Source organism: Dermacentor variabilis, chromosome 1 (assembly GCF_050947875.1).
Source record: "Dermacentor variabilis isolate Ectoservices chromosome 1, ASM5094787v1, whole genome shotgun sequence".
NCBI classification, from domain to species: domain Eukaryota; kingdom Metazoa; phylum Arthropoda; class Arachnida; order Ixodida; family Ixodidae; genus Dermacentor; species Dermacentor variabilis.
Window position 1 is genome coordinate 275,807,787 of NC_134568.1, and position 16,363 is coordinate 275,824,149.

The window sequence follows — 16,363 nt, forward strand, 5'->3', positions numbered from 1 at the left end:
CTCCTGCTCCGAATTCTACACAGACGCGTCAAAACCACATGCATGCGTATCTTATGCTGCTGTTGGTCCCCATTTTTCTAAATCTGACTTATTGAACCCGCTAACAAGCACCTTCACTGCAGAAGCCTATACAGTACTGTCTGCACTGAAACATATAAAGCAATTAAAACTCGACAGAGCAATAATATTCACAGACTCGTTAAGTCTTGTAAAATCGTTAATTTCTTTACAAAAGCATACCGATCCTGTCTTCATTGAACTTTACTCACTCTTATGCAACATTTTTTTATCACGTAGACATGTAGTAATATGCTGGGTACCTGATGGGCACCTGATGCGTAATATGCTGGGTGCTGGGTACCTGGCCATAGAGGCATCAAGGGTAATGTACTAGCTGATAAAATGGCCACATCACTCACATCACTAGCTAATATTCCTACGGCTGCTGTCCCTGTCACAGATCTGAAGCCTCTCTTACGAAAGAAACTGCGAAGCCACTGGCAACGCATGTGGAACGCAGAAAAAAATAATAAACTGCACGTTATAAAGCCACAGTTAGGCTTTTGGCCCTCCGCAACAAAATCCCGGCGAACAGATGTCCTATTCTATCGTCTCAGAATAGGGCACACATTTGGCACCCACAATTTTCTGCTTACTGGAAATGAACCTCCAACATGTGGTGAGAGGCTGACCGTCCTCCATGTCCTCCTGGAGTGTCGGAAAGCCGAATCTGAGAGAAAGAAACATTTTCTTCTTGCATACCATTATTGCGCCCCTCTTCACCCGGATATGTTTCTTGGTAAAAAACCATTTTTGAACACCAAAGCAGTTCTATATTTCTTAAATATTGTTGTCCTGCATGTTACAAGCCAATTAAATTCGTAGCGCATCCTCTTTCAACAGGATGCCGATGTGATAGTTGTTTTGTATAGCACATGCCTCCAGGCCCTTGTGTCTCAAGGGCTTTAACGAGGCAGTGGTGCTCTAGTCAATTTAACATCTTACATATTTTGTATATCGTATCATTCTTTCGCAATGCACTTTAATGCTCATAGTACACGTCATTTGTTATCGCCATAACCTTATTACACATAGACTTTATGCACTTTAGAGCGATCATTTTTAAGGCCCCTTTACAGCTAAGTATGGAGAGCTGGGCTAGTTGGTTGTGATTAGCATTATGAAACATCGTTCCAGCGCACAAATGAACAAGGACGGGTGGTCCTGCGCACTAGCAGCCCCCCCTCCCTCCCCCTGTGTACGTAAAGCCCTGTTTTCCATGAATAAAATTCAGTTGAAGTCTGGCGTTCGTGTTGTCTTTCTCTCTCGTCCTTGTTCATTTGTGCGCTGGAACGATGTTTCATAATGCCCCTTTACAGCCACGTCACATCAACTTCATAGAACTCATCTACACTGCGAACTCATTACCACGGGCATTACCAAAGAGCATTACCACGCTCTTTGGCCATACCTGGCCCTTGCGCCATTAAACATCAACCATTCATTCATTCATTTAGACAATAATTCATTTTTCACAAAAGCACGACATGGTTTCCGAAAAAAAATTCACTTGTGACACTCAACTTCTTTCTTTTACTCACAGCCTTCATCTTATTCTCGACAAAGGTTCATTCGGAGACTGTGTTTTCTTTGATTTCGCCAAGGCCTTCGACAAATTGGGTCATAAATTGCTTCTATTTAAAGTTAGTACACTTAATCTTGATCCTAACCTGTTTGCATGGCTTGAGCATTTTCTGCTTAATCGGTCATAGTATGTTGTGTCAAACAATCATATGTCCCAATTTAATCCCGTAGGTTCTGTTGTGCCCCAAGGATCAGTTATAGGTCCTCTTCTTTTCTTAATTTACATTAACGATTTACACAATGACGTTTATTCTAATATTTACCTTTTCGCAGATGACTGTGTTATCCTCCGTGAAATATCGGACAAATCTGATAACAAATTCTTACAAGACGATATAAACGCTATCTCTAACTGGTGTGACGTATGGTTAATACAACTTAACATAACTAAATGTAAATGTATGCGTGTAGCTCGCAGCAATATTCCTCCGCCGAACTATTACCTTAATGGCACTCCCCTAGAGGTCGTAACCTCCTATATATACCTAGGCGTCCACATAACCTCGTCACTTTCCTGGTCGTCGCACATCGATAAGGTAATTAAAGATACTAACCGCATGCTAGGTTATCTTCGCCGAAATTTTTCTTCTGCTCCTACATCATTAAAATTAATCCTATTCAAAAACGCTTATTAGGAGTAAAATGGAGTACGCCTCATCCATCTGGGACCCGCACCTCGAAACTCTTATTGAATTACTTGAACTAATCCAAAATTCATAGGAATTACAACCGCACATCAAGCGTAACTGCCATGCAAAACTCTTGCTACTTGCTCCTCTCTCAGCCCGGCGTAAATGCTTTCGCCTTGCCTTATTTTATAAACTATATTTCCACAATTCCTACCTGCGCGATGATTTTATATAATCTCCTACCTACATTTCCTCTCGCTTAGATTTTAGCCATAAGGTTGGAATCATTCAGTGCCGCACGAGAACCTGTAACGAATCATTTATCCCTGGGACCTCTCAGGAACGCAACCACCTTTCCGGCGCAGTTGTCGCATTCAAGGACAACTCAAAATTTCGTTCGACCTTATCAGACATCATCACTCTCGGATACAATTAACTAATCAATTTTGCTGTAATAATTAACCATTTCTTGCTGCTTTGTTACTTACTTGGTATGTTTTTTACCCACTCCCCTCTGTAATACTTCGCTCTTGAGGGTACAATAAAATAAAATAAAGATAAAAAGTGGTTCAGGGCCCCTTCAAGTTTTTTATGGCATTTGCGAACAAAACTCGGCTTCGTTCACAACAGCATATGAAGGTATCTGCAGCAGCCTAGAAGCTCTATATAGTTGTCAGCGGCTGATTACTGCCAAGGTGTTGCCACCAGGTAGACGGTTACACATGCTTCGCAGAGTCCCAGACGCCAATCCCGGACCCAGAGGGCGCCCTGTAATCCACTGTGTTTGAAAGCCACGATAAATTTTCAAAACGAAACTGAAAGCATGTAATAAAAACACTTGATGATAACAACTTATTGAGAACCAAAAAAAAAGAAGGCCTTCGGTTACAGGAAGACTGGTCATCGCGACACCGTTGGCAAAAGCCGCTGCCCGTGGTTTTTCGACGAGGGCTCGTTGCTCCTCGAGATCCTAGCTGGGCCAGCCCCCCAACGTTGGCTAATTCATTATGGCAATACTGCTATTTTGATGACAAGCCCATGCCGTATGGGACGGCCAGGCCACAGAATTTGCACTGCGCCGAAAAAGACTCGGGCTCCATGGCGTGAAGCTTAGCTGGATTATTAAACGGCATAGTTTGTAGCCGGCGGAGGTGAGACTCTTCTGATTTATTAAGACCCGTAGCGGGCGCCGGGAGTGTCTGCCTCTCAAGACGCAAAGGCTGTAATATCTCTGAGTGTGTCTTTAACGGAAAGGAGAAGCCTATGAAAAAAAAGTCAGCGTGGGAGGACGTAGAAGGACCCCGGGGAACAAGAGCTCGGGCCGAAGCGTGTGCACGCCGTTTCCCTCAACACCCTGGTGACCGCTGGTATCCACATCAGTTGCTTTCGTGTGTAGCTCGAATCTTAGGTTGAGTAAGAATTTTGCAGGACAGCGGCGTGATTCTACCACACATGTTATTTCAATATGCCGCCTGCGAATCTCCGCGTCGGAATACATTACGAAAACAGCTGAAGCTATGCTGCCGTTTTCATGTTGTTGTGGTCGCACCGCTGGCGCGAGTTGTTGGGAACTCGGCGCTGACGCCCGTTGTTGCACCTGGGTCGCAAGCCCCAAGGGTAGCGTTGGCCTGGCGGCCTGGGGTACAACTGGAAGCATCCGAAGGTCCCGGCAAAACATGAGTCGACTGGTAACAACAAAACAACTTGTTTATTCTAACATCGCAAAGAGTTGGCGGTCAGGTTGACCGTAGTAGAGAGACGGGAGTGCACTTTACTCAACAGAAGAAATCGGAGCCCTCTTTTGGCGTCCGGGGGCAGCTGCTTTTATACTCTCGCAGTTGAGGGCAAGAAGGAACCCCTCTATAGACGAGCACGTGACTGTGCCGCTCGGGTACAATGGGATAAGGTGACGCATACTGTCGTGTCGCCGCCGGTCGGGCACAATGGGGAGGAGAAGGTGGCTCACACTGTCGTGTCGCCGCCGGTCGGGCACAATGGGGAGGAGAAGGTGGCTCACACTGTCGTGTCGCCGCCGGTCGGGCACAATGGGGAGGAGAAGGTGGCTCACACTGTCGTGTCGCCGCCGGTCGGGCACAATGGGGAGGAGAAGGTGGCTCACACTGTCGTGTCGCCGCCGGTCGGGCACAATGGGGAGGAGAAGGTGGCTCACACTGTCGTGTCGCCGCCTGTCAGACCCCCTCGCTTCACAGTTGTTGGGAGCTCCTCTCCCCGGCTGCCGCGCTTCGACAAGCGTGGGCACCAATATGCACATACACTCACACACGCACATGAAGACACGTGGCATCGGAACATGCCTGGACGCGCTTGGCGGGGAGGCGTAGCGGCGACGCCGAACGGGCCAAAATGTCTGCCGCTTTGTTGCAGCCGCGCCGGCTAAACCGCGCGTCGTAGGCGAAACGTAACAATGTCGTCATCGCCACTTCTAGAATCGTACACTTTTTCTGTGCTGAAAAAAAAAAGAACGCAACAGAAACAATCGTTTCACCTCCCGTCCTTCCCGGTTTTCTCCAGGCCCTTACATGTAAATTCTCACACAAGGCAGGCATATTCCTGTATTGACCTAACATACGCTAGGTAAGCCGCTTCCTTGACCCTCCTATTGCGCTGTAAAAAGCCGAGAATGTGAAAGGTTATAGTATCGGGGAAAAAAATCAGTGGCAATTTAGCGGTAAATGCGAGAGAAATGTGTTAGCGTTACGTCACAGTTCTTTGAGGTCCCGTGTCCATGATTTAAACCGCGTTCACCGCATTGCAAAGTGTTGTTCAGGCGCTCACTCGACACACGTGAGCTCCTGGGGAGCGAAGTGCAAGCGATCGTGGTCTGGAGCAGACCGTCAGACGCATACACCTTCTTTCCCACTTTGACACTCCTAATGCTAAGACATTAAACACAAGCATCGAGGTTTTGTCATGTAGTGGAGTTTCATCGTTGTTTGTGCGCTCGGCTACATGTAGAAGCGGCGGTTGTCAAATAAGACGCGCGATCTGACGTCGCGAGATGAAGTACCGGCCGTGGCAGCCGCAATTTCGATGGAGGCGAAATGCGAGAACACCTGTGTGCCTAGATTTAGGTGCACGTTAAAGAACTCCAGGTGGTCCAAATTTCCGGAGCCCCCACTACGGCGTGCCTCATAATCAGACCGAGATTTTGGCACGTAAAACCCCACAATTTAATTTCTTTAGGGGAGCTGTGGTTTAAGGAGAGTGCGCAAGCGGGCAAATCGAGCTGGGACTTTCGCCATTCGGTTCGCGGAAACAGTGCTGTTGCTTTGAAGTCAACCAATCGCCTCTTGACCGCACCCCTGCCGAAACATTCCGCTAACGGGCCAGGTGCCCCAACAAGCGCGAAAGCGTCTCTTGGGAGCCTGCGTCTTGCAAGGTGGAGGCCTACAGCACAGCAAGGATTTATGGCAATGACCTCGAGACATAAGAACTTCGGACAGTGCCACCCTGGAGCCCCGTTGTGTTTACACTTGGCGCACCGCAGTCTGATTGGACGAACGATGGGGTGAGGATGGTGTCGGGGAAGCTTTTGAGCAGGGGCGTTGGAAGGGAGATTCGGTGGAGATTCGGCTAAGATTGAAAGACCAAAATTGTAACATGATTGTAACTTTTGACTCGTAGTCTTTAGATGTCTGTGCAAATAGTTTCTACTGTATCGCTTGCACATTCCATCTTAACAAACAGTTAACCCCTTGCAATAAGCGTCACAGCTTTGCCTACTGTAATGTGACTTCGCGACACCAACAACACCTTCAAGTTTCCCTCACTGACATCGAGGCGAATATCAACTGATGTTTTTTCTGATGCTATTCCCTTCCGCGCTTTTCGCGCTTCGTCAGTGCTAAGAGCGACGCTCTGCCAGCGTTATCAGCGGTATCAGCCGGCCGTGAACGGTGGTTGATAAGAGTGGCATACACTCAAGTAGAAGGCATCGTTACAAAATCGAGGTCAATGGACACAACCACTGCCTTCATCTATCTGGCACGCTTCCCTGATATATTAATTGCGATTACCGTGCAGAGGTCGCTTAAATTTTTCCGTACCGCGCCCACTGGACATCGTTAGTCTGCTAACGATGGTTTGAAACGCCGCTTTCGAGACCTCCCGCGCAGCACGCGGACAAACTGCGTTATCGGAAATGAAGGAGGAGAACTATATTGTTGTTTTTTACGGAGTTCAATTTTTCCGCGAAAGGCGGTAATTTTTGAACGCGCTCTGAAGCTTCGCGATTGTCAAATTAGGATACAAAAATGGCCGCCCGCTATCGATGGTTTGAAACGCCGCTTTCGAGACCTTCCGCGCCGCTCATGGACATACTGCGCCAACGGACATGAAGGAGAACTATATTTTGGTTTTCTAAAGCAGTTCAATTTTTTCTCGCGAGGCGGTAACTTTTGAACGCGCTACCAAGTTTCGCGATCGTCAAAATAGAAAGCAAAAATGGCCGCCTCCGGGAGCGGCGCGCGCTTGGAAAGATCGCAGATTTCGCGATTCCGCTGCGTCTGCGGTTGATTTCATCAATGGGTCGAGCAGAAGCGAGTATGAGGATGCTGCCTTTTCGTCGGACTTAGACTCTGAGAGCGACAACGACGCAAACCAGCCCGGAATACCGGCGGCCGCGACCCGGCACGCCCAACTGTAGTGCTTGCAGTTAAATGTTTGTAATGGAACACCTGTTCAATGAAAAATTGTCATTTTTTCAGAGCTAATGCCTATCAGACGGCAATATATTTTGTAGATCTCATATTTTTTATTACACATTTATCCTAGTAGATACAAGCGTGTGTTTACAAAATTTGTTCGATTTTATACCACAATCTTGATTCTGGCAATTTATATCTTTTTTATGACATAAATCTCGTTAATAAAACTTTTATGCGTGAAAAGTGGGTTCAGTGTGCTTTTTGTTTATGTATTACATAAAATATTGAGTGCAGTAGTTCCTTCAGAAAAAAATCTGTCGCAACCTACAAAAAACACCTATTTGCCCCATGGTAATGAAAGAGCTAAGAGTTTAGCTTGGTTTACAATGGAACAAAGAGTGAGAAGGAAAGGCAGGGAAGATAATCAACGCCTCCTAGATAGCAGGCCTGTGCACTCTGCTTTATGACGTCATACTACTTGAACCGAAAGTTCCACTGTCAAGCCCGGCGTGACACAGGCGGTCACAACAAAATCACAGCGGCTTACCCTTGAGCATCCCCATTAGATTATATGGCAGTCGGGAAAGGTAGCATGACGTCACGGATAGAAGTGCACAGGCCTTGCGCTATCTAGGAGGCGTAGAGTTAAACGGGTTGCGCTTTCTCAAGCGAAAGCTCTACCACGCCATGTCGCTCAAGGTCATTCATCGCGTCGAAATGACTTTGAGATGCCGGAGCGCAAGTGTGGCAGGTGTGACGTCACGCCACGTGATCCGCTGCGGAGAGGCGTCGCAACTGCGCTCGCTCGGAGCCTCGCAGCTGCGGTACCACGTGACTAGACGAGGGATAACGGCGGCTTTGCCGGCGCATGGTCGCACCTCTGCCGCTGTTGACATCGCACGGTCGGGGAGCAGGCAGTGTCGCCTCCCCGACAACAGCGGCAGAGGTAGCAGGCCTCAACCTGGCTTTGGACGTACTCGTGGGGGAGCTGCCAGCGACCCCAGTGACCATCTACTGCGACTCCAAGGCGGCACTTCTCAGTCTGCAAAGACCAGAAAGGGCCAGCCTTGGGGTCGCCCTGCTCTCGACTATGCTGATGGCGCTCTAGGAAGCGGGCTGCTCAGTGTCCCTGCATTGACTTCCAGCCGACGTGGGCATACCGGGCAACGAGGAGGTTGATGCACTGGCAAAGCGCGCCCACCACGGTGTGGTCCCGCCCAGTGGCAGTGATAGCAAGTGGCTTCATAAGCCACAGGCTGTGACGTCATCTACTGGCCTGCCATCCGGACAAGCGGATGTCCTTGGGCCGCCCTCCACGACCACTCCCGAAGCGTGGCCTCGCACGCAGGGAGACCTCCTTCCTGCTGCGACTGAGTATTGGCTGCTGCTGGACGGGCCAGGGCTCGCCGCCACCGGCACGGCATCATCGCCTCTCCAGCCTGCGTCTCCTGTGGGGAGCCCAAGACCCCGGAGCACCTCCTGCTGGCCTGCCCTGCTTACCTGCAGCAGCGTGGCCACCACCTGCAGGAGTTCCGACACCTGGGACATCCTTCTGCACGGTAGGACATCCCCTTCCCTGGTAGCAACGAGCTACCAGCTCTCCTAAGTGTCGTCGAGTACCTCGACTCGTCGGAGCTCTCAGCAAGACTCTAGGATTTTTTGCAAAGACGGCTAGCCCCACGGCTATCCAACCAATTCTAGGCTACCTGGTCTGCCCCAACCATCTGATTCCTGCTGGATCAGCGCCCCCTTCCTTTTCACCAGATTACCATTCCTGCCGTACCCACTAGGCCCTTCCTGCAGGCCATTGTAACACCTTAACCCCCTACTCTCCTATCTTTTTTACTCCCACTATCTCCTCCCACCCCTGTTGGCGCTGAGCCGTGCTCCCGCAAGGGCTGCAGAAGATAGCGTCAACCTTTGCTTTTTTTCCTCAAGAACCACTTCTCTCTCTCGCCATTAATGGCGCGCCGACTGGGCCGTCTGTGCGTGCGCTTCTTCGCAAGCGAGAAGCTGAATTCAATCATTCAGTAGGTATACCTAGACGGCAGGCGGCGAAATCTCAAGCAAAGGCAAAGTTGCCTGCTGGAACACCGGATGAAAGGGAGGCCAGATAAGCATGCTATAGAGGAGCTTACCAAGCGCGGAAGCGTGCCAATATCGCTGCTACGGCTACCGTCGCCGTCGTTAAGCAACATGAACACCAACAAGGAGAAGGAGATGAAGCCGATGATACAATCAACGGCACCCACAAGGAACGTTTGACGAACCACACCCTTTGGTTGGCGGCAGGCTCGATTGCGACAGCCAGGTTTCACCACGACTTCACGGACAACCCGTTCGGTAGCGTGTGTAACGTGTGTGAAAAGCTGTGGCCTAACTTTAATGAAACCGTGTGCATAGTCTTTGCAAAACCAAGTCAAACAGACCTTTCGCTCGTGAGAACTAGGTATACAAGAGTTAAACCTCAGCCATTTCTTTTTTTTTGCTAAACTCAACGAGTAAAACTCGCTGTTACCCTCCGCCAGCCAGGCCTCCCTGCCTCCAATCGTGGACCTGATTTTTCGCACCCGCCGCCAAAGTGGCATGCCTTCAAGGCAGTCATCGACGTCCTGGAGGACACCTCGCTGTCCAGCAGATTCTAGGGGTCTGCTGGCACCCACTGCTGGTCCCGCCATGGGGCGCCATCTTCCCCCTCTAACACTTATTCCTTCATTATCCTATTCTCTTTCTTCCCTTTTTCCTCTCCCCACAGACGCTGAGCCGCGCTCCCATTAGGGCTGCAGAAGTATATGTGACTCTTTTCCACTTCAACCTCCCTCTCCCCGCCCCACCTCCATCATCATCATCAGAAGCAGCAGCACCCGCCGCTGCCGCCGCCTATTTTTATGTCCACTGCAGGAGGAAGTCCCTTCCCAGCGATCCCCTCTGTCTTGTGCTGGCTTATTCCAACTTGCCCCTGCAAATTTCTTAATTTCACCACCCCACTTAATTTTCTGTCGTCCTCGACTGCGCTTCCTTTACATTAGTAGCCGTTCTGTAACTCCAATGGTCCACCTGTTATTTGCCCAAAGCATTACGTAGCCTGCCAAGCTCCATTTTTTCTCTTAATGTCAACGAGAATATCGGTTATTCCAGCTTGCTCTCTGATCCACACCGCTCTCTTCACGTCTCTTAACGTTACGCCTAAGATTTGTCGTTCGATATTTATTTTTGCGGTCCTTAAATTGTTCTCGAGCGCCTTTGTTAACCTCCAAGTTTCTGCACCCAATGTTAGCACTGGTACCGTGCAATGATTGTACACTCTTCTTTTCAACGACAGAGGCAAGCTGCCATTAAGGATTTGGTAATGGCTGCCTTATTTTTTAAATTTGATTTATGAGTACCTTACAAAGTGCTCGTTGGGCGTTGTGAAAGGGGGGAAGTACAGCAAATACATACATAAAGATCTAAATAAATTAACACCTTAACAAAGTAAAACATTGATTAGTGCAGAAAGATGCGCATGAACCCAAGAAGTTAACATAAAAGCAACGGAGTAACAATAGCATTGAAATTTAAAAGCAAAAACAAAAAAGGCAGTCGAACCAAATTTTTTCTTATGTAAATTTCCTGACTGGCGATCACGAATTCTTGTTCTCTTGCCGGGCTATTTTTTCTCCTAAATATATCTTTGTCTTCTACATAATAATCTTCAACCCTACTCTGATACTTTCTCGGTTAAAGTCCTTGATCACCCCCCGGCGTTGCTGAACAGGACAATGTAATCTGCAAACCGAAGCTTGTTGAGATATTCGCCACTGAACCTGACTCCTAAGCTTTCCCACTCTAATAGCTTGAATACTTGTTGTAAGCATGCGGTGAATAGCATTGGAGAGATTGTGCCTCTTTGCCTGTTGACTCCTTTCTCGATTTATATTTGCACGATATTTACTCATCGCTCGATCACAACGTATATACCTGTCCCTTGGTCTTGATTTTGAAAAAAAAAAACGCTTTGATAAAGTGCTGTATGCTCGTTTACTACTCAGACTTTCAAAATAAAATGTGCACCAATCAGTTCTTAGTTGGACTCGAGCATTCTTAACAGACCGTGCTAATGCTAATAATGCTAATACCTATTCATCATAATTTTCACCAGTCTTGTCTAGAGTCGCTAGGAAAATTCACGCAGAAACTCCTCTGGGAGTTTATGTATGTGTAAGCATTGTGCCACTTGCTCATCTCCACGCAGCCCGGTGTCATTATCACTGTTATGAAACTTGAACCGACAAGTGTAAACGACAACGCTGCGGCGACCCAAACTCCTGCGGACGGCGCAGGAACACCAACGTTATTCATTGTTTTCATTAACCTGCGGACGTAACTACGGCCTGTCTGGGTTAAAGCGTCATTAAAGCTATTGTTGAACGCACTATTCGAGAGAAATTGTACGGCTGTACCAGTGCAAAAAGAAAACCTAACTAACGCGTAAAACTTGTACATGTGGAGATGTCGGTCAGTGAAACTGCTTCTCTTCCTGGGACTAAGCTACTGTGCATAAGTTCATTGCTTCTAAAAGTAACAAAAAGAAAAAGTGTCTTCCAGATTTCTTTTCACTGAAGCGTCTGAACTTAAATTGCCGGAACGTCATGGCGTGAGGAATTTGAGTTAGAATGCTTATCTTCAATCCATGAGTATGACGTCAACGTGCTCACAGAAACATCGCTTAACGAAGGTGTCTTCGACGGGGAATTTGTGCCTTCTCTGTTTAACATGCTCAACAGAGAGGCCTAATACGTATAATATGTTTAAATATGTATATGTACAGGGGAAACCGTCGTTGCAAGAATGTGAGTGTGGAAATGATTTTTAAGGAAGATTTAAAAGCTGTGCGCATGACTAAGCAACCTGGAATTGATTTAACGTTTTGTAAGTAGTCTTTTTTTTTCTTTTTCAGAGGCAATTCTTTTTCAGTAGCTTAAAGAGCGTCTATTGATGGGTGTAGACGTGGTGTAACAACCTAAGTATGTAGGAATGCTATTACGACAGATAATGCTAGACGAATAATTTCTGGTTATTATAATTTGTGAGGCACTGAGTGGAGTATTTTCACCGCTATTAAAAGAGAGGTTGTCAATAACGGAAAAAAAATTGACATTCTGGTTTGTTTTGTCCTTACGCAACTAAATTAATGCAGACGAGTACATGGTGATGCTAAATCCATTATAGACCTGATTTTTATACTATGAAACATACCAGAAGAAATAGAATCCGTTGTAATTGATGGCATATGCAACCACAGAAAAATCTTCGCTATATGTTTTATTTTATAGCGAACACGTTTGTTAAATAACGTCTTTTTCGTGTGTTCTGAAGGGCTGATGATGTCGCTATTTTGGATAGCTTGGAATGTTCGATCGAAGAATTTTGTTCCAGTCCTATGATGGCTCGTGCGATATTCCTTGTGGTTAAAATAGAAAATGGCGCACGCTTGTAAGCGAATATTTGTACCACTTAAGACTCAAATAACAAGCATACTCAATCCGACCACCCGATACGTTATTTGCACAAAAAGAAGGCTTAACTGCCTGGAATCATCACCTACAAAGAAAAGAAAAGGAAGGAAGAAGGGGGAAAATTGGAGGACGCTTAAGTTTCGCCTGTAAGAGTCGAACGAGATAGCGTTCAAAAATCCCCAAGTGCTTCCCACGCTTGTAGGCAGCTGCAGCTTGTGTAACCATAGTGTTCACTGGGAAACGCTGGCGGAAACGCTATGCACGAAGGCGAGCTTTGTGGTTCCTTTTCTGAGGGTGTGCAAGGAACCGAGGCGGCCCCGCCGCTCCTAGTAAGACAGACCTCAAACGGCAGCTGAAAAACGCTGTCGCGTTAAAAGGGGTTTGTGTTTGAGTTTCCGCGTAATAGAATTATATTTTCTCGTATATACAAATTACAGCCCGACGCTGTCATGTCTGTAAGTTGCGTCTAAGTCGTCCTTTACGATTTCACTACATGTTCACCTTGAGAAATTCAATTGGTTCAGTAATTTCCTTGAGCCACATGGAGTGCCTTCGTGACCGGGTATGCGTGGTTCGAAAGTATTTTTGCCGGAGCGACGTCCAACGCCTATTTTTCTGCGTCACGGGGCCCTTAACGCTATCACGTTAAAGCGCGATGAGATACGAAACGTGCGAGAAGTTAGGAACGTAATTACAATATTTATAGTCCTCGTCATAGTAGAATTAGTGAGTATTCTCACGTCACTATTTGAAGGTTCGCAATAACAAGGATATATCTCACTTTGATGTATGCTGTAAAGAACGTTTCTGCTTTTGATGCTCTTCCAATTTTTAATGCATTTAACGAACCTATCAAATTAGTGTTTCCAACTGATCATTTAAACTTCTCCCCGTTTGACACTTCTTGAAGTCTAAGCTCCTATATAAACTCTTAAGTTTATTATCAGAAAGGGGTGCACTGAATTACTAAATTTGCGCGACAGGAAATATCTAGATCCACGTAAAATATCTAAGGTACGTATTTTTAAAATGGTGCTCTGAGCGGTCTTCAAGTTATCTCGCAAAATTTCAATAAATCGCACTCTAGGGGTATCTTTATCTGGAGTGAAAAGTGTTGTAAGTAAAGCCTGCGCATCTACAAGCTGACAAACACCGCAAGTACCAAATTAAAGGCCGATAGCACTCACGTGTACTTGTCTGAATGTGCCGAACGTGTAATTTACTACCACATTTATTATATTCTTGTTGTAACTTGTTTTTGTACGGTACACAGCTAGTTGAAATAGACCATGCTTCTGCGTTAGCCATAAATTATCGAAGTCATGTAGATGCAATTTTCCGGCATCTCGCTAAAACTTTTCTTGCTTCAAACTATCCATTGAGCTTTTATGATTATTAAAGTATAATCAGATTTTCAGTTGGATGCAGTAAACATCTCGATATCACTATGTCACTTTAAACATGTTCGTTCAGGTCGATATGCTTCCAGTTAGTTCTGGCGTTCTCTGAGCTTTCAATTTGGGCGCGCTATTCTTTCAGCTATAGATTAATTATATTGTTACACGATCTTAGCGGACTCACGCAATGCTAAAATTAGTCTTTACTAGGACCCTTGTGTTATATATTCAATCACTAATTCAACTGATAATCATATTTCATCGAGCAGAAAACTGTCAACTGTTTCACTCGTGCGACACATGGAAAGTGCCCATAAATGAGAAAGAAAAAAGTCGAATAGGAAGCGAGCCTCCCTTGTTTGAGTACATAATGCATAAAAAGATTATCTCGTGCCATCCCGCAGGCACGGGGCTTTCTTTTTATATGAGGTGATTTGCAGTGTGATGAGCACAGCCAATAACCAAGGCAACGTGAAAACACTACCGTTAATGTCCCCTCCACATTTAATCATCGGGAACAAAAATTAGAGCATATAAAATTCGTATATTACACGTTCTTGAGTACGCTAATACTGTTTTGTATTCATTTACCCTATGTTATGTTAAGGTTAGAAGTGTTCAAAATAAAGCCCTGGGCCCGTATTCACAAAACAGTACTTAAGCTGAAACTGTTCGTAAGAGCAGCTATCAGCGAATTGTGAAATTGGACATATTTACCGAAGGGGGCCAGCCAATGGCAAACAGCACTTACGAAGGAAAAGCTTCAGGAATTCGGCCTCTGAAGTTCATTTTTAATCGCTACGGGCCAGGTATCAGTTTCGAAGTTGATAACAAAAGGCGGGCGTAAAGAACATCTCACAACAGAATTTCCTGATTGCACTTCATGTTCCTTAAAGGACAGTGAAACAGGGACGCGGCTATGCACATTTTTTTGTCGGGCTATGCTACATTTGACACACATAAATTTCAAGTGTTGAGTGAAAGGAGATTACACCAGTTTTGTTTCCCGTTGTATTTATGAAGAATATTATGTTTATCGAAAGAAAAAAACTTAACCCCTACGCTTCCCCTAAGCTTTCCATTTCCCCCTAAGCTTTCCATGGATGGAACGTCTGTTGACTTCATACTATACAGGGTGTTTCACGTAACTTGAATCAAGGATTAAAAAAGAAAGTGGTTAACCGCAGCTGAACGAAACCAACGACATATGTTTTTCTGTCATGTGGGGCTCCTTAGAGAAGTTTTTATACTCCGCTTAGTTAGTTAATTAACAAAAATAAATTAGGCAGTTTTTTTTTAATATTCACTTTAGGGACAAGTGCGCTTCGTTGCGTTGTGGAAGGGGGTTCAGAAACGACCGATCCAATTTTGTTGTGGCAATGTACATGCTGTGCGGCGACGTTTTTCGGCGTTTAAAGAAAGCCCGCGAAATATGACATGAAGCCACGCGACTGCGCTCATGCGCCATCGTACTGCAGCGCTCTCAACCGTGGCGAAGTGAGCGGCCTCAGCTCTAGGCGTCGGCTTCGCCGTGCCTCAGCATCTCTGGCGGTCGCACACGGAAGGGATCGAAGCACTGTCGTCCCTGATAAGCGATAGGCTCGACTCACGTTTGAGAGCGCTGCAGTGTGATAGCGCACGAGTTCCGTCACGTGGTTTTGTTTCATATTTCGCGGGCTTTCTTTAAACGCCGAAAAACGTCGCCGCACAGCATGTACGTTGCCACAACAAAATTGGATCGGTCATTTCTGAACCCCCTTCCACAACGCAACGAAGCGCACTTGTCCCTAAAGTGAATATTAAAAAAAAACTGCCTAATTTATCTTCGTTAATTAACTAACTAAGCGGAGTATAAAAACTTCTCTAAGGAGCCCCACATGACAGAAAACCATATGTCGTTGGTTTCATTCAGCTGCGGTCAACCACTTCTTTAAATCCTCGGTTCAAGTTACATGAAACGCCCTGTACATACCGGGTGTTTCAACGAAGGCTGAGTAATATTTAAAAATAGCCGTTTTAAAATAAAAGGACGGTTCTTTCGGAGACATGCCGTGAGTGGTGGCGACCATGGGGTGACGGGTGATGGTAGGTAATTAGACATTAATTAACAAAATTCAACAGTTGACCTTTAAACCTTTAATTTCAGCGGGCTCATCGCAATCGGGAAATCGAAGCACGCTCTCGGGGTCCAAGCCATATTAGCTTTTGGATCTGGAAAAACAAGAAAGATGTGATTACTCGCGTAACTGTGGCACGACGAAATTCGGCCACCAGAGCGCGCGAAACCGAAACTGGTAGGCTGCAGCGCGCCCGTAGCCGCGCCCCTCGAAGCGACAGAAGCGACGTTCTGCTTACGTCACCCAGCGGCGGGCAGTCAGCGCGTTGCGGCTCTTTGCTCCTCGCTGTCGCTACTGTCGCAGCGCGCCCGCTGCTTGAAGCTGGGTGACGTAAGCAGAACGTCGCTTCGAGGGGCGCGGCTACGGGCGCAATGCAGCCGACCAGTTTCGGTGTCGCGCGCTCTGATGGCC

At 46.6% G+C, this 16,363-nt stretch overlaps 1 protein-coding gene across 1 annotated transcript in view; it reads left to right on the forward strand.

Annotated features, from left to right (window-relative positions):
- The first annotated feature begins 7,798 nt into the window (after window positions 1–7,798).
- LOC142564993 (uncharacterized) overlaps window positions 7,799–16,363 on the forward strand; it is a 45,391-nt gene continuing 36,826 nt past the window's right edge. The window contains exon 1 of the mRNA XM_075676228.1: window positions 7,799–8,499. Within this exon, the coding sequence (XP_075532343.1) occupies window positions 8,236–8,499 (264 nt within the window). The 5' untranslated portion in view covers window positions 7,799–8,235. The remainder of the gene's footprint in view (window positions 8,500–16,363) is intronic.